Source organism: Salvia splendens, chromosome 2, assembly GCF_004379255.2.
Source record: "Salvia splendens isolate huo1 chromosome 2, SspV2, whole genome shotgun sequence".
Classification (NCBI taxonomy): Eukaryota; Viridiplantae; Streptophyta; class Magnoliopsida; order Lamiales; family Lamiaceae; genus Salvia; species Salvia splendens.
Window position 1 is genome coordinate 34,491,485 of NC_056033.1, and position 18,646 is coordinate 34,510,130.

General features: G+C 37.6%; 3 protein-coding genes and 1 non-coding gene across 5 annotated transcripts; 2 read left to right on the forward strand and 2 right to left on the reverse strand.

Moving 5' to 3' along the window:
• Positions 1 to 5,075: 5,075 nt before the first annotated feature.
• Positions 5,076 to 6,045, forward strand: LOC121769984 (transcription repressor OFP13-like). Its single transcript, XM_042166774.1, has one exon. The coding sequence runs from the start codon at positions 5,227 to 5,229 to the stop codon at positions 5,965 to 5,967; it is 741 nt and encodes a 246-aa protein (XP_042022708.1). The 5' UTR covers positions 5,076 to 5,226; the 3' UTR covers positions 5,968 to 6,045.
• A 1,645-nt stretch (positions 6,046 to 7,690) lies between these two features.
• LOC121792361 (eukaryotic peptide chain release factor subunit 1-3-like) lies at positions 7,691 to 11,397 on the reverse strand. Of its 2 annotated transcripts, XM_042190268.1 has the most exons (3): positions 11,358 to 11,397; positions 11,165 to 11,218; positions 7,691 to 9,352 (listed from the first exon to the last, which is right to left on the reverse strand). In XM_042190268.1, exon 3 carries the CDS (start codon positions 9,317 to 9,319, stop codon positions 8,009 to 8,011), a length of 1,311 nt encoding a protein of 436 aa, XP_042046202.1. In that variant the 5' UTR covers positions 9,320 to 9,352; positions 11,165 to 11,218; positions 11,358 to 11,397; the 3' UTR covers positions 7,691 to 8,008. The 2 variants fall into 2 exon arrangements, with proteins under 2 accessions (XP_042046202.1, XP_042046201.1); XM_042190267.1 differs by lacking the exon at positions 11,358 to 11,397 and having other exon boundaries at positions 11,165 to 11,350.
• Positions 11,398 to 12,882: 1,485 nt separating this feature from the next.
• Positions 12,883 to 12,955, reverse strand: TRNAR-ACG. The gene has a single exon. It is a non-coding gene; the product is annotated as a tRNA-Arg (tRNA).
• Positions 12,956 to 15,121: 2,166 nt separating this feature from the next.
• LOC121765194 (protein SMAX1-LIKE 3-like) lies at positions 15,122 to 17,991 on the forward strand. Its single transcript, XM_042161246.1, has 2 exons — positions 15,122 to 16,707; positions 16,799 to 17,991. The coding sequence occupies exons 1-2, from the start codon at positions 15,316 to 15,318 to the stop codon at positions 17,780 to 17,782; spliced, it is 2,376 nt and encodes a 791-aa protein (XP_042017180.1). The 5' UTR covers positions 15,122 to 15,315; the 3' UTR covers positions 17,783 to 17,991.
• Positions 17,992 to 18,646: the final 655 nt, after the last annotated feature.

Below are 18,646 nucleotides of genomic sequence, written 5' to 3' on the forward strand. Positions count from 1 at the left end.
TAATTAATTAAACAAAATTAAATAAAAGATTAATAAAATGCTAAGAAATTCCTAAACCGACTATTTCTCCCTCTTCTTCCTTCTTTTCCATCTCTCCTTTGTTCTTCCTATATCGGAATCTCTCTCTTCTTCTCTCCAGCGCTCAACGTTGTCGCGTCTTTCTCTCTCTGCTTGCTCCTCCACAAATCGTCGTCATCGTGTGTTTCTCCACATTGCTGCTGCCTGAAATCAAAACCGTCGTCGTCCACCATTGTTGTCGCCATCAACCTCCATTCCGTTCGATCATCCTCATCTCCCTCTCAATTTTCTTTCTCTGCGGTCCAACGTTGTTATCTCCGCCGACGCGGTCGCTGTTGCCGGAAGATGATTTCGCTTTCGTCGCCTCTGCCTGCTCGTTGTCAGTCGAGCAGTATTGCTGCTCCATGACCTGCTGCTCTTGCCTCGGTCCAACCCATTGTCATCCTCTCTTCGTCTCCCAACTCAACCATCAATGCCCTATCTTCTCTCCCCCCTTCTCAATTAATCTTACTCAAATTCATATCTTTCTGTAATCAATCTCTGGAACCTCGACTGTCCATCGCTACTCAACAATTCAATCTCTCTCCCCTTTAAATTTCCGCCGCGGTGCTGGTTGATTTTGGCGAGTTGAGGATATGTAATTTGTGAGAGGTTTTGACTTTTCTCCAAATCCAGATCCATTTGAATTTCCGGACTTGGAATTAGTCCGTGATCTCCTCTCCACGTTCCATAGTGATAATCATGTGTTTCTCCTTTTAGGGGCTTGCTGATCTTGAGGCTGCGGGTGCTGGGGCTGATTTGGGGGCCGAGATAGGCGGCGGCGGCGTAGATTTCTGGGGCAGAGGACTCTATTTTGATTTTTTTAATTTAATTTTATTTTATTAAATTATTATGCATCATTATAATAATTAAGTTAAAAAATCATTAATTTGGTGCTGACCGTCAGAAATTAACGGTTCCGTCAATTTAGGACCACTTCGATAACGATTTCAAATGTTTTGGACCTGATTTTCAAAAAATTAATATTTTGGATCAAATTCGTATTCTGCCTCTATGTTTAGGACAAATTTAGACCTTTACTTTTTAAAAAAAAAAAGAAAATTACTAATTATGTCGCCAAGTAAGAAAGTAGTACTACTATTTTTGTTTATTAATTTGCAACTTCAATGCCGATATTCATTATTCATATCCAAACGATACGAGCACGATTTTCTAAAAAAAAAGACATTGCGTAAATCTCCATCATCATTGAAGTCACATATAAATTACTAAGAATTGCATATAAATCATTAATTAATTTGCATGTCTCACCGATCTTAATTCGGTGCATGCCTCCTATATCTCAATAAAACGCATTCAGACATTATGAATGGTGGGTATGTGTCAAAATCACTAATTTAATCCAAATATTAGTACAGCATAATTATGTACTAATATTAATTATTAGGATCAAGTACAGCAATGATATGAGGTCAACTCAGCATGTGCCTCTCATATTTAGCCCTAATCATAATAACTAGTGGAAGATGGGAGACAAAGCAGTTGAATCGCACCCCTTTTTTCATCTTCAACTCCAATTATTAAGATTGTAATCTCAATGTTCCAATACCCAAATCTTCAACCGCACGACCAAAACAAAATTACGACTATTATATTATTAGTAATGAAAATATTATATTAATGTGTTCGGAAGTTTCATTGGACAAAGATTTCAGAAATATTTAAAGTGCAATGAAAAGATTAGTAACTTATACTTAATCACTTGTTCTATCTAATTAAGGCTTAAAATGATTCCATGCATGCCACGTCAGTATTTAGTGTTTTTTGACCGGCCGAGGAAGGGACACCTGTCACTTCCATCAGTGATTTGAGAGAAATACATAAGGCTATAAATAAATAACTAAAAATCTTATAAAATCTTGGAATGCACAGATTGTCAACTTAAAAGCTGGTGAAAGTTTTATACACGAAAGGGTAGTGGAACCAAAATATTTAATATTATATGTGACTTTATTATTATTAGAAAGGTGAAATTGTAATTGTAGGCATGCATGTATATGCAGAAATGCCACATGCACTAATATTGCAGCACAACCTGCATTTTCATCAAAATGTGCAAGTCTACAATTTGGTATTTTGTAATCATTAATTCCTTTCATATTTGAAACACTTGCGTTTTCTTTTGAGAGTGTTTGGAGTTTTATGTTTTTTGTGTATTCGTTTAATCAATGTGTACGATGTTAGATAGGAATCCAAAATTTTCATCCATGTCACCCGACCCGACCCGACCCGACCGAATTGACCCAACTTTTAGTGCTTACATAATAAACCCTAAATTAAATACTTTAGGGTCATATTTGAACTCTTTCCAAAATAATAGTAGTACTACTTGATTTTAGTGCTATTGTTTGTTTTTTATGTGTTACAAAATGTAGTAGCAGTAGTAGTAGGATTTCATAATGGACACAACATGACTAGCTATAGTATAATTAGATATTTTAGCCACCAAAATTAGGTTGGGTACTTAATTATCCACATGTATCACATTTGCAACATTCTTAAAAGTGTTATCGCCATGATTGTATTATGAAAAACTCTTTCGAAATATACATTCTTGCATAGATCTCTTCCTTCAAAAACAATATCCCCGAAAATATAAAAATATTTGGAGTTGAACACCTTTTTCCATACATAAGAAACTGTTTAGTGTTTAATTAAACAAAATATTTCCCAAAACTTTCTGCGTTTGCCCTTTTTTGTAAAATTGTTGTAATCTTCCGTAAATTTTTAGGTCATTTCCTTGTTCGAACCAATATTCTTATATTAAAGAAAAATAAATACCATGGTCTATTTCCCAATTCCATGAGATTGATAAAAATCTATTTTCATCATTTTATTTTCTTCCATTTAGATTTGTAATTTTTGTTCTGGGAAGGGAATAATAAAGAAATAAAAGATCGATAAAACGCATTAAGGAATATTTAAATAGAAAGAAATTATTTTTCCTACAACTTCGAGTTTTTGACTATCAATAATCAAGTGGGTAAAAGTTAGCACTAACGAAAATGTACTATTGAGCTTATGCTATTTTTTCACACCTTTGTACTTGAATAAAAGGATAAAACAATATTGCGATCGAGCCAATAATTGAGTGGGATTATCCTAGTTCAGTTTTATTGATTTCTAATTCTTTTGTTATTTCTAGAGTGAATTTTCTGGATATCTGACAATTTCATATGAAGTATTCAGTTAATGGACATATCAATTATTGCCAGCCAATTCTGTCTGTGCCCCAACTTAATTATCCAAATAATTATTTGTCCCGAAAAGCATGCAACGTGCTGATATTTTTTTCTATAAGTTTCTATATAAATAGTAGACGTTCATTTGTTGATTAGGTCTGTTAATTAAGTTACAACTCTGTAGTAATTAATGATTTTCAATTAAAATTCACTAACTTATGACCGTTGAGAAAAAATGGCAGCGCGTGCTATATTACATGACATCGACAATTTATTTTTTAAAGTACTTTGGAACCTACTCAATAAATTAATGGGTTTTTTCGTGCATGCAATAATATTTTTGACTTTTATTACTTTATTGTAGTATATATGTTTCTCTTTCATATACTAAGAATATCCTTCTATATACTGAAAAACTGCCTAATGTTTGCCAAACCTAATGTGTGTTTCTTCTTTATAAAATAATTTTATGTCAATTATCCATACGTATTATTCATTTGAATATATATATATATATAGAGAGAGAGAGAGAGAGTCTACTACACACAGGAAAGACACTTAGATATTTTGAGGATCCAACTAATTAAAGCAATCGAACGAGGATAAAGTGCAACTCAGTTAGTAAGACATTCTCTTCCATTTAATAGGTCGGAGATTGAGTCATGACATGGTAGTCCGATGTGGAACCATTAGTGATCATTTAAAAAAATCTTAAAGCAATCGAACATTTATTTTGTTAAGTTTATTTAAGTTGATTTCTTCTATTTTCCATTTTCCGCAACTCATGTGTACATATATTAACATGAATCTTATAGTCACAAGCGAGTTCTTTGTATTCATCGGTTGCTTTTTAATAATATCTTTTTGTTTCAATTTGTTTGTGTAATGGTTTATGTGTGAATTTCAAATGTATTGATAGTGTATGACATTTTCGAATATACTAGTATATGATTAATTTAGTATGGGACATTTTAGATACGTTTCCGCTATCCCTATATAGGAGTATATAATCACATATTGTATACATTAATTTAATCAAATTAAAGGTTTAGCATCCTTATTAGGTAAACTATTAATAATATAGAGCAGAAAAACTCTTATGGTGCACACGACAATATTTAATTGAGAATAAAACACAGATAGGAACATCAAAAAGAAATTTAAAGCATTAAATGGAAGTCAGTTTAGGTCTCTATCAAAATTAACTATTGATACATCTTTTATTACATTGGCGGGGAGTAGTATGCATGTGTCTCTACATTCAAATCTTTCATACACCCATTCAATAAATCACATGATGTTTGCTCTTATTTAGCCTTCTCTACAAATTCAATTTTTTCATTTAATTTTTTTCAATGTCACCACATATCAATTTATTTGAAACATTCAAAGTTATAGATATAGAATTTGTAAGTGAACACATTGTCAATGTAGTTAGTCAAAAAAGCAAGAACAATTGTGCAGCTTGCGCTTCAATATGTTTCGGATCGGAGTAAGAAGAAATTAAAGAGGAGAGATAGAAACAAACCCAAAATCAATAAATGGTAGTACTAGTAATTTATATAGCTATCTGTATTACAATAAATTTAATTAGTTGTGTCTCATGTTTTAATGAATAAATTAATATATTGTGTATAAATACATAATCAAGGCATTGTAGTATAAAAAGATAAGATACCAAAGATCGAATTAAAAAAAAAAACAATAATGGAAAGTGTGCTGGTTGGATTTGTTGTGTAATGAAATGGCACTAAATATTTATTGGAAGCCTAATTAAATACACACATGATAGGCCTACCACCCCCATTTCCTTTCCACCTTCCCTCCACCGCAAATCCCCCAAGCTATTAATACCACAACCAAACCTATCATCCATTCTCCAACCTACATTCAACACAACACAACACAACACAACACAACAATCTCCCTTCATTCCCTCTCACAACTCACAACTCAACACACAAAAATGTCCAAGAAAATGAAAATGCCATCACTCCTCAAGTACAAAAACCCCAAGCAACCATGGCAATGGCCCTCTTGCAACATTAACCCGGCCACCCTTTCGTTCCGAGCAAGCAACGACGACATTTTCAAGACCGTAAACTCCGTCTTCCTCGACACCTCCGACACCCCCGACTCTTGGTTCACTAACTCCTCAGAGTGCGCCAGCACCACTTTCTCCACTGACGACCACTCTGAGGAAAACAACAACAACAACAACAACGACAAGGCGCTAGAGATGATCATCCGAGACGTGAGGAGGTCATCGGAGAGGCTCTTCTTCGAGCCAGGCGACACGAGCTCGATCCTCCTCGACAAGGAGCCGGAGACGACAAAGAAGGCCGCAGAGGCAGTGCTGCCGTTCGAGGAGAGCGTGGCGCTGGCGATGGAGTCGGAGGATCCTTACATGGATTTCAGGAAATCCATGCAGGAGATGGTGGAGAGCCATGGATTGGAGGAGTGGGACCGCTTGGAGGAGCTTCTTGGATGGTATTTGAGGATGAATTCCAAACAAAACCACGGATTTATCGTTGGCGCCTTCGTCGATCTCCTCGTCGGGACCGTCAAGGATCCTTCCACAGCCATTTATCGCTCCGATTCGACCTCCTATTCGTCTGCTGATTCTTGTTTCTCCTCCCCTCCTTCCCCTGTTTCTTGTCGGGATCGGGTTGAGGGAGGAGAAGATGCCATTAATGTACAATCTTAGCCTCTTAATTATGTATCTATTCCTCCCACATTCGGTGTCAATACTACAACTAGGCTATGAGAATCCATGGTTTTTTCCTCTCTCTCTCTCTCTCACACACACAAACACGCATATACACACAGATAATTACACACGAAATAAGTACTACTAATTGATAACATCGGGCGTAGTTTGTACTAAATTTATGAACCGTTAATGTTAACATGGAGTGTTTGGACACTTTACCATTTATGTATGTGTTATAGCATCAAATTTGCCTCTTTTTCTGTTATTTCACTACTTTCTCCTCTCGACTTACTTTTACAAGTAAGATTGAATGAGAGAGAGAGAGAGGCAAATGAAACAGGCTGGAGTGATGAAATAGTACAATTTCAATTTCCAACTTGATTGACATCGTACCAATTGGGGGACCATTTATTGTAATATTTTTAGGGCATTTGTCTCAAAATATACATTGTTTCCTTATAAATCTCCCTTGTCAGAAAACACAACACCAAACATACGCTTCAACAGATCTTTTGCTTCTTAACAAATCTAGATCGCCAAACCCACTATTCATTTTTCACTCAATAACAAGAATGAAATACTATTTTTATAGGTAAGAATAGAGAAAGGAAGTATATATACATAGTTCTTTCGTTAATTTTAATGGACTAATAACTAGTAAATCTAGCACCAATTATTGTACTACATCCTCTCTTCTATATGGCATCTACTTTTCATGCATCTCCACCTCTGCCTTTATATTTCACAAATGTCACGCCATTTTCATGCTACAGAGTGGAAGAACAAGAATTGCCACTCACGAAATTAATTTTGTATTCAATTTTTTTTTATTCTTTTAGAGCTACCATGTTAAAAATAAAAAAAATTATAATACCTCATGGCTTTCACAAATTGAGATACCAAAGCATCATTGGTGATTCTGTGTCAGTAACTTTTGATGAGGTCAATTTGTAAGAAATTGCATTTCATAAGTGGATAATGCCCAATTATTGACCTCATACTGTATCATTTTATTCTGCACGAAAAATATGTGCTAAACTTCCACAGCGTTATGGAAAAGGGTAAAAAATGGAGATCCAAATATATGGTTGTGATTGTGATTGTGATTGTGATTTTGATTATCACAGGCACGAAAAATTCGAGATCCAAAATGTGGTGCAATTACTATTCATTCACGAGCACTTATTTCACAATAGCCAATTGGCTAACAGCAGATAATTCAAACAGTAGAAATAAACTAACTACTCCTCTGCAACTTGACGCACACACTCCACCATACAACAGTGACATTTCAAATAAATTTCGATTCACTGACAAATACAGTAAACACTCATGAAATTAACACGCTTTCAAAAACTGGAACAACATTAAAGATTTAATTACAAAACTAATATGAATTGTGAATATTCATATATTTAGTTTAGTATTGCAAATGCAATCTTCAAGAAGCAATTTGTATCTGTAGTTTCCAAATTGAACAAGATTTCATTGGAGCTCAACTAATAGCACACCAGAGAAAAGCTCCATGGAGAGACCCCTAATGATCAATCCTCTCTAAATAAAACAAGAGACATGAGGCCCAAAACTGCTATGACCTGGACAACGAGAGGATGAACTCCACCTCTTGCCTCTTATCTTGATACCAAAATCAATATACTATTTGTCAAGCTTACTAGCCAAACTTATAGGGATAATAACGTTTAGGAAGTAAATGGCGTAGAGAGTAACAAGCTAATATCCATTACACAGCAACAAGTAAATGGCGTAGAGTAACAAACCTCATCTACACTAATTGTTTCTGATTTAAACCAATAGCTAGCAGCAATGTCAGGCGCAATCAGACTCAAAATTCGACACATACCTTTTGTGACCGATGAAGGCAAAGATTGAAATCCAAAACAGGTAACAGGAAGCAAACAAGTGAAAATAACAAGTACAAACACAAAAAAGGCACTGAGCCACAATGACTTACAAGCAGTCAAGTATTTTTTGAAAGCATTCCACTTGATAGCAGCACAGGCAGAATCGGCTCATCTTAGTCCGACTCATAAAACTCTCCTTCATCGGATGGCTCATCAAAGGATCGAATGTCAAGCTGGTAACGAAGAATTCCACCAATGCCACCAAATCCTCGGCAGAACTGTGATCCTTCCTGGGAGCGATTTGTCACAAATTCAAGGGAACAACCAAAGTTTCTATATTCATTTGCAAACCACTCCAGTAAGGGCATTTTGTCTTGAACCTCCAACTCTCCGGATGTTTCAGCATCCTGGAAGTTGCTCTGGTCACGCTCTTGTTCCTTGTTTAAGTATTTGATGACAATCTCATTGGTCACACTGTTTTTTAGTGTATAACGATTTATATCCAAGTTTTCCCACACTATCAACGTTTCAACAGCTCCCATCTCCAAAGCTTTTATAGTATCATCCACACCAAATACATATTTTCCAGTATCTTGACTGATTTCTTCAAAGAACTTCCCTATCAAGCGTTTTTCTTGTATGAACTTAACATTAGACAAAATCTCAGCAGATAGCTCAATGGCCTGATTGAAACCATTTTCTCCACCATAGGAAACATCTACCACATTCAGTATCTTGGCTTGGAGGCGAGGATCAAACATATCAGATTGACTCAGCTCAGTTTTGAAATCAGCTGACCCAGCAAGTATCAACCCTGACACATTCGGCTGACTTGTAGCAGGATTAATGAAGAATTGAGTGGCAAGCTCTGCAGTCTTCCTCACATAGTTGTGACGCTTCTCCATTCGAAGACGGGCAAATCGAAGAGCTGATTGTCCTCCTCTTCCATGTTTCTTTGGAAGATCAACGGAGAACTTGTGAAGCACTTCTCTTGTATTACCACTTAAGGTTCCGAAAAGGGTCCCATTACCATCCATGACGATAAACCCAAACTTTTCATCAGACTCCAAGAGTTGACTCAAAGGCTCTGTATGAAATTTATTGTCACAAAGGTAAAGAGAAGCATTTATGGCCTTAAAAGGTGCAAAGTCGAACGTGACCTTTTTCTCTTTTGCATCATCTGTGATTATAGTACCAGTATAGAGCACGAGGCCATTTGGTGGGACCTTGCTATACAACTTTAGCCTCTGCTGCGCAGAGGTGATTGCACCTAGCACTGATTGACGATTCACCCTGCTTTTAATATTAGACGCTGTTCCATACTCTTCTGCCAGCATTTTGGTGACCCGGGCTATTTGATCACCTGGGGGAATTATAAGGGATATCATGCTGGTACCATTTCCTTTAGCAGCTTCTAGAGCCTTAATCAATTTCTTTATTTTCCATATTTCAATATTCTTATCATTTTCCTGGCCTTCTGCCATCGTGACTTGTATAACCAGCTATTCACAAAATACCTAACAAAAAGTGTAGTAGGAGACAATTGTGAATTCATCTTCATAAGGATTGAAATCCAAAATAAAATAAATTAAGATAGTGCTCCAGAGTCCAGAGACACGTCACACATGAAGATTGTTCTCAGTCTAGCAGAATTTACCACATCAGATTGGAAAACTGTAAATTAGGACCTAGGTTGTCAGATGTTATGGGGGCTAGGCACAGTTCCACTCATTGAAGTGTACCTGATACGTGAATGGGAGATCAACCAAACCCTAGTTAAGTTGTTTTGCTTTTACAGTTTTACTTCACATTTTCGATGTGGGACAATAGATGTTGATATCTCAACATGGGGAACTTTTAATTGAAAATTCTTTCTGATTAAATATAGTATAAATCTACTGCTTAGTGGTAACACAGGCAGATTATCAGCCTCTTTTGTTGCAGAAACAATCAGAGTTTCACACATAACCCAGCCAGAAATCAGCATATATTCTTTGCTACAATCAAATGAAAGAATGCTTATAAACATGACAACGCAAGCTTCAAATTAATTTTGGGCAGCTATGGAAGGCAATGAAATCTGAATGCAGCAAACATGATCTATTCTTTGCTTTTACTGGACACTAATATAAAATGGTATTTTCATCTTGTACTCGATAATATTTCAGTTTGCTCTCTTCCAAGCCCCACGTATAAATTTCATTAAAGGACAACATTATAATTCTTTAATTATTTTAGAGTAAGCTTGTACATGTAAATTGTCATTAATAAACCTCTTTAAGTTACTCCTTGTCTTTAGTTCACTATTTCTTTCCTACTTAGTTCATCACCTTCTTCTCTTAGCATGACCAACAATGACATGATAGAGCTTCCAAAGACTCAAGGAGTATATCTAAAATGTCACTGACTGATTACAAAATCATAAAATCAATAAAAATCAGCAATTAATACTCTAAATTAAACCCATGGTGTACCCTCTATCAACCAATTAAGTCAAGAACAGTGAACAGCTTCATTGCAAAGCCAGATAAAGAACCGATTATAGATGTGAATGATCCGTCGGGATGGGAAGGCCTTTCAAAATGGAACTCAGTTTCAGAACTCCCTAGTCGTAACCAGTTTTACAAGCAATTGATGTTACAAATAATACTATCACTTGGATGTTAATCAAAAATGAACTTGGCTCAAGGAGGCTGAATCTCTTGGCTTGAAAGGTGTTGAAGCCAAACACCTGGGTTTCTATGAGTTTCAATAAACATACCATGTGCATATTTATTTACTTTTGCTACTTGAAAAACATAGGCATGCATTATTAGCACATACTTCTATACATATAGTGCACATATGTATGCTAGTGAACGAATGACGGAGAGTTGAAAGTAAAATAAAAGATTGCATTTTACCCTTGTTTTACAATAAATACACCCTTCCAAATGCAACAGAATACAATACAAACCACAAACCTCACATAGCAAAATCATCAACCACAACCACAAACATGTTAAAATAATAACCCATCTACAAAGTAAAAGGCTCTTTTCTCTATTTCTTTTACAAAGAATTAAAGCTTATTCGTACAGATTTAAACTCTCATCCATCATTAAATCATCGATTCTTCTAAGAAGTTTCTGAAATCGATCTTCCCCAGCATGATTTTAACAGGTTGAGGGATTTATTAATGACCAAGTCAAGACTCAACCATGGATCGGTATGAAGAAAAAGAAACATTTGAAATGAACTCAAACTAAATCAAGAAAACAACTAAGCAATTAAGTGAAGTAAATCCAGTATAACACCCAACCAATTTCAGAGAAATAATCAATACACACCTTTGAAAGCGAATACAGACACAAAAGGGTTTCGCAGAAAGTAGTCGGACCGCCCTGCAAAATTGCGCAATTTTATCGGATTGGAGATATACACGGATAAATCAAATAGATATAATTAAAAAAACAAACAAATCCCATGACTAAATTTCGATGAGATTTCACTCGGCTTTGACTGAACGCTGTTTGTACTCACTTGTCACTGCTGGCGGGGAGTGACAGCCAGGGGATTTTAGAACTTGTTTGGCACTGTACTAAATTTTGATATATATACATTTAAAGTATTATTATTTGACAAATATTTTTTAGGATTCTATTTTAGTACTTTTTCAATGTAGTATAAACCACTTATTGCATTCTTGTGTGCGTATATGTATTTTTGGGTTGTTTATGCATTAATTTTGTGTTTTTATTTTGCTTTTTAATTTTGTTGTAACTTATTTTATTAAGTCTATTGTAATATTATGATATTAGAAAGATGGAATTCAATTCAAGCTTGAACATGGTTAGAGCATCCACAATGGAGGCTAGCGGACCGGCTAGCCGATTCCCGGCGCTGGCCGGTCCGCTCGCCGAACCATTGCAGACGGCGAGCGACAAATCGGAGAGAAAATCGGCGAGCGCACGCCGATTTTCGGGCGCTGGCCGATGCGCTCGCCGATCGGCTGGCCGCCATTGCAGGCTCCCTATCGGCGAGCGATCAGCCAGCTCAAATTTTTTTTTAATTTTTCGAAACACTATATATACGCGATCTGTATGTCTATATTTCGATCTCAACTTTGAACCAGAAATAAGAAGAGGCTGAAGACGAAGAGTCGCGTCTCTTCGTTTTCAAATTATTGCAAATCCTTCAACTTTCGGAAATTACGTTCTAGATGAATTTTCTATACAACAACTTTAATGGAAATAAAAAATTTCCAAGCTGCCCCTTGAACCACGCAAGGGGCTGCCGCCCCTTCGACCCCGCTACTCGGGGGCGCTGCCCCCGAACCCCGTCTAATCATAACGAATTCAAATAAGTGTACATTCCTCACTTCCAACTTATTTGATGTCTCATTATAATCATATTGATCAATCAAGTTAATCCAATTACACTAAAATATCCAACAATTTGCACGTCATTTTCATTCGCACCACTTGTTTTAATTGAAAAGTTGTGGGCACAGAAGACTGCACGTCGTTAGATTTTTTTGAATTAATGTAAGTTTTTTAATTAATGTACTTTTTTTAATTAATGTACTTTTTTAAATTTCAATATTATTATTGAGTTTTCCCTTATCTGTGTCGTAAATTTAAATCCGTAATTTGTGTGATTGTTAATTATTTGTTTTTATAATTTTGTTTATTGTGACTAGGCTATTGATTGTCCAGTTGCTTGCCCTGATAATGTGGCAGAAGGAGTTTTTAATGTTACTGATGTGGCATGAGGAGTTTGTGGCTAGACTATGACTGGACTATTTCTATTGAAGATGCTCTGAGAGTACAATTGCATGACTTGACAGATCAAGGATAATCGATGCGGGAAAAGCTAAAGACACTAGAACAAAAAAAAGAGAGCCAAAAACACTAGAACATATTCTAATTCTTTTTAGTTATTGAATTTAAAGACCATTGTAATACTATTACTGTTGTGATAGATGGAACATAACCATATGCATATGCTTCATTTCTTGGTTGGATATCAATTTCCACAACACGTGCCATAATGCAAAACAATAGAACGACTCTGCTGGGGATCGAACCCAGAATCTCTGGTTCCGTAGACCAGCGCCTTATCCATTGGGCCACAGAGTCCTTATTGATGGCTATTCAACTAATTAACTATTAGACCAATTATCAAAAAAAAAAACAAAACTATTAGACCTATAAGCAAATCAGTTACTCGTAATAAGGTGTTAGTATTTGTTAAGTACCGATTCATCCAAAATTCATTTGATCAATTTGCTATTATTAAATTCGAAATACAGACTTTAGGATATTTTAAATTGGAAAGTCAAAATTTCTCAAATAAGCGCTATTTTCCAATTTCGAGAAAAATGAGTATATTATTGTTTTCATTTTAAACCTAAATTTTTTTTGTATTAGTTTCGTTTCATGTTTAGTAAGAGTATAACTTTCCCCTTTGGCATCAGCAACGCAACACCCTGCGTGGGCGTCGTGACGCTTAGAGGCATAATTTCTTAGTCGTTATTTTTAAAAAAACATTATTTGAGGATCATTTGAAAATAGTCATATTATTTCTTTTCTTTTATCTTTTTTAGGTCCCACTTCCTTTCCATAAGTACTACTCCATCTATCCCAATACGGATGAATCACTTTCATTTTAGTATGTCGCAATAAAGATAATTCACTTTCGCTTTTAGTATGTCGCAATAAAGATGAATCACTTTCGCTTTTAGTATGTCTGGAGTAGTAAAATTGACTCATTTCTTAAATAAAATATTTTTTTTTATCTTTTTTTGTTAAAATTGGGACTTCTCCTTGGCTAATATAATGTGTATGATTATCTTTACTTATGGGTTACAAGTACTTGGACTATCACATAACATGCGGGCAAGATGCTTAATTCAATTAAGCTGAGCCCATTCTAGAGAGGCCCACAAATAAATCCCACAGAGGCTCAACTACAAATGCACATGTGATCCCTAAAAGTTTGAGATATATTCCATCCGTCCCCAAAGAATATGTATTTTTCGGTCGGAACGAGTTTAATATAAAATTAGTAAAGGAAGAAAGAGGTAGAGAGAAAAAGTAAATAAATTATTCTTAGTGGATAATGAGTTCTACCTCATTGGAGAGAAAATACTTTCCAAAATTAGAAAATGCATATTCTTGTGGGACGCAATAAAAATGAAAGAGTGCATATTCTTGAGGGACGGATGGATAATTATCTTAAAGCTGTAGTTTTTTTTAACCATGTAAAACTTTTTTTTCAATTATCTATGCTCTAAAATTTTAATGAAACTCATATACTTTTTTTTGACTATTTGCAAATGTGAATTGGTAATATTATAAATTTAACTCTATACACGAGTTTCAATTAAAATGTATGTTTGTACCGTTTGATCATCTAAAATCTTGATCCAGTAAACAATCTTACACATGTAACCTTTTGTATTTTTACGAACATTATTAAAAGAAATAGAATAAAAATAATTTCATGTTCCGTACATTAACAATGAAGAAATAATTAAAGTCATGAAATGGCGAGCTAGACAAAATAATAAATGGATAAATGCATGGGAACTATATATATTCTTCTGGAAGACGGTCTAAAAATTTGGATTTCATGCAAATAAAAAATGGAAAAAAGAGAAGCTTGAAACCTTTTTGATCCTTTATTCCATCAATCAATATTGAGATTGCTTTATTCTTTGGCCTCTTTAAGAAAGACGATCGTAATAAGCTCGATAGCCTCACTAACAACACACACACACTTCCCAATCCCTTCAAACAGACACACAGTCTTCTCTCTTTTCAGTCTCTTGTGACTCTCTCTTTAACACTTCTTTTCTTTTCCTTTTTCTCTTTTTAAGGCTAAGTCCCCATTCATATAATTCATACTACTAATAAAGTTTTGTATTGCTCTTCACTCCTCATTACTCATCAAGTCATTAACTGCAATTTTGTTTCGACAAAATTGAATTGAATGATCTCAAGTGACCTTGTAATTAATTCATTATTTCTCCGTCAAATATTGTTCTTACTTTCCTCAAAAGATATGCAGTCTAACTTGATGTATATATATTGTTCATCAAGGCCACCTTTATCCCTTGCAAAGAGAAAAAAAGTTAGAGAGACAAGTTATCTTTGCCTCACATGGCCTCCACTTTTTACACTAACATTTATTTGCTCTTTAAAAATAAAAAACTTTAGCATACATACAAAACCAACAATAACAAGAAAGGCACAAACCCAATTCACGTACCCCTTTATCACCCTTATTAAAACCAGAGAGTTGGAAGCCACATATATCCTCATCACTTCCTCCCATTTCAAAACCACAACATTCTTCTTCTTCTTCTTCTTCTTCTTCTTCTTCTTCTTTTTCTTCTTCTTTCTTCTTCTCCTTCTTCTTCACACACCACACAACAAAATTATCAAAAAAATTGCAACAACATATTGTCATTTAAAGATTAGCAATAATAAAAAAAATGAGAAGCGGAGGTTACACCCTTCACCATTCTCTAACAGTTGAAGCCACGGCCATCGTGAAGCAAGCGGTGAGCCTAGCCAGGCGGCGCGGCCACGCCCAAGTGAGCCCCCTCCACGTGGCGAGCGCCATGCTGGCATCTCCGGCGGGCCTGCTGAAGCGGGCTTGCCTCCAATCCCACTCCCACCCATTGCAGTGCAAGGCCCTTGAGCTCTGCTTCAACGTGGCGCTGAACCGCCTGCCAAACTCGGCCTCAGCCCCGGTCCTCGGGCCCCACTCCCACCTCCCGTCCCTCTCCAACGCCCTCGTGGCGGCCTTCAAGCGCGCCCAGGCCCACCAGCGCCGCGGCTCCATCGAGAACCAGCAACAGCCCATCTTAGCCCTCAAAGTGGAGATCGAGCAGCTCGTCATCTCTATCCTCGACGACCCCAGCGTCAGCAGAGTCATGCGCGAGGCCGGCTTCTCCAGCACTCAGGTCAAGTCCAACGTCGAACACCACAAGTCCTCCTCCCAACCTCCTATTCCTCCTTCTCCTCCTCCCGCCGCGGCTACTAATACTACTACCACTCAATATCAATCAACAAAAATGTTGCTCCCTCCCGCGAATCTGAGCCAGTTCCGGGATCAGAGCGGGGGAGATGTGGGGAGTGTGGTGGAGGCGATGTCGGGAAACAGGACAAGAAACGTGGTGGTGGTGGGGGAGAGCGCGGAGGCGGGGGAGGGCGTGGTGAGGAAGGTGATGGAGAAGTTCGAGAGGAGGGAGGTGCCGCAGGAGATGAGGACGGTGCAGTTCATCAGCGTGCCGCTTCTCTCGCTCCGGGATATATCAAAGGAGGAGTTCGAGGCCAAGCTGGGGGAGCTGAGGTCGCTGGTGAAGTCGTACGTCGGGAGGGGAGTGGTTCTGTATCTTGGCGATCTCGACTGGGTGTCCGACTTCTGGTGCAAGTGCGAGTACGACGCCAGGAGCAACGTGTTCTACAGCCCCGTGGAGTACATGATCATGGAGCTCAGCAGGTTGGTCTGTGGGAGCGGCGGAGACCGTCTCTGGCTGATGGGAGTCGCCACTTTTCAGACCTACGCCAAGTGCACCGCTGGCCGCCCTTCGCTCCAGACGCTGTGGTCGCTTCATCCCCTCACGCTGCCGCTCCAAACCACCTCCTTGGCTCTCGGTCTCAGCCTTGACAGTGGCATGCATGATCAAATAAGCAACGTCGATGATGAAAACTGCAGTTGGAGGTTGGGAATGAAGAAGCACTTGGTTTGCTGCTGGGATTGCGAACACAGTTTCAACAAAGAGGCGCAAGCTGTAATCGGTGACGCCAGTTCAACGCTGCCGTCATGGCTCCAGCAGTACAAGGATGAGAAGAGAAAGGAATTAATTAGTTTCAATCAGGTTAGATTTCTACTTTTTTCAATTACTCCTATTATTATTATTATTATGTAGAATATAGAATAATCCTGATGATACTGCTTTTGTTGTATAGGAATCTGACAAAGTAAAGGATCTTTGCAAGAAATGGAACTCAATATGCAGCTCAGTTCACAAGAAACCCCATTTCCTCGAGAAACTGATGAATCTATCGTCGTCGTTGTCTCCCTCCTCATCCGCCTCCGCATCATCAACCGATCACAAAGAGCGGAACCTTCTCAACTGGCCGGGGATATTGGATTGCGACGCAGAAGTTTCCAAGCCACCAACAGCCGTGAAACCGGAACTCCTATCAAACCCTAATTCGAGCCCCAATTCAGCTTCCTCAAGCGAAGCAAGCCAAGACATGAAGCCCCTTCACAAATTCGACGAGCTCAATTCGGAAAATCACAGGATTCTCACAGCTGCATTAGAGAAGAAAGTGCAATGGCAGAAGCACATCGTCCCCGAGATCGCGACGGCGATCCTTCGGTGCCGGTCGGGGACGACGAAGAAAGGCGAGGGCAGGAGAGAGAGCTGGTTAGCTTTCATAGGAGGCGACGACAACGGCAAGGAGCTGATGGCGAAGGAGATCGCTAAGGTGGTGTTCGGATCTGAAGACGACTTCTTGGCCTTGGGAATCAGCCGTTTCTCGTCGAAGAGAGACGAATCGACGACGGAGGAGGTGGCGAGCGGCGAGAAGAGGGGGAGAGACGAGCAAGGAGGGAGCGTGTACGACAGATTTGCCGAAGCGGTTGGCGATAATCCGAGGCGGGTGTTGTACGTGGAAGATGTTGATGAGATGGATTACGGCAGTGTGAAGGGGTTCGAGCGAGCCATCAGAGACGGCGGCGTTTTGGTTGAGGATGAGTTTTTGCCGCTCAAGGATGCTATCGTCGTATTCAGCTTGGCGGCGGCGGCGGCGGCGCATTCAACTCCCGGTGAGAGAGAGAAGGGTGAAGAACAAAAGCAATGTGGGGCGTTGGATTTGAATATTGCGACGGAAGATGGGAGGAGGATTGTGGATTCGGTTGACATGCAAGTGGTGTTCACAATGTAAATTAGGTGAGAGAGAGCATGCACTGTAATTGCACTCTCTCTCTTCAACTTTTTCCTATCTGTGGGGGTGATTTTTTGTTGTATTTTTGTCACTGAAAGTTTTTACTTGGGTAAGGGTATTGATCTTTGACACATGGGGTTGAGGGTTAAGTTGAAATTGTAATGTTGATTAACTATTAATTAAAAATTAATATGTGCACTACTTCTTTCTTTGCACCTATTTATTCCCGACCGATCAACCATCAACTATTTCGATTGCATCTCCACATAGTATATGCTTTTAGTGACGTGAAAACATTCAAAAAATTTGACACATGTATATATCATATATGCTTTTATTTTACATATAAAATTGTAAATGAACTTTGTTACTAAAAAAATACTACTCCCTCGAATATCACTAAATTCTCTAACACGCATAATACTTATTATCCCATCTACCTGCGTCACTTTGACTAGTTTTAAGAAATGTGCAGAAAAATAGGTAAAAAAAATTTAATCGCGTGCGAGTCTCATTTTTATATACTAATAAAATATGAGTGTAGGTATGCTCCACTTACTAAAAATGGGAAAAAAGTAGATGATATTTTGATCATGGACCAACTAAAATGACAAATGTGGACATTATTTAATGGATGGAGTATAAGATGTCCTAATTTTATTAACAACATTTTTGTTAGTCCCTATATAATTCTAAAAAATGTTGGCTAACATTCTTGGAACATTTTGTTGGGCCACGAGAATACAAACTTAAACTTCAATTTTTACTACCCAATAATCTAAGTACTAGTACCTTAAAAAATACTCCCTCCGTCTCTAATAATTCATCACCATTTGACCCGATATGGGTTTTAAAAAATGTGTG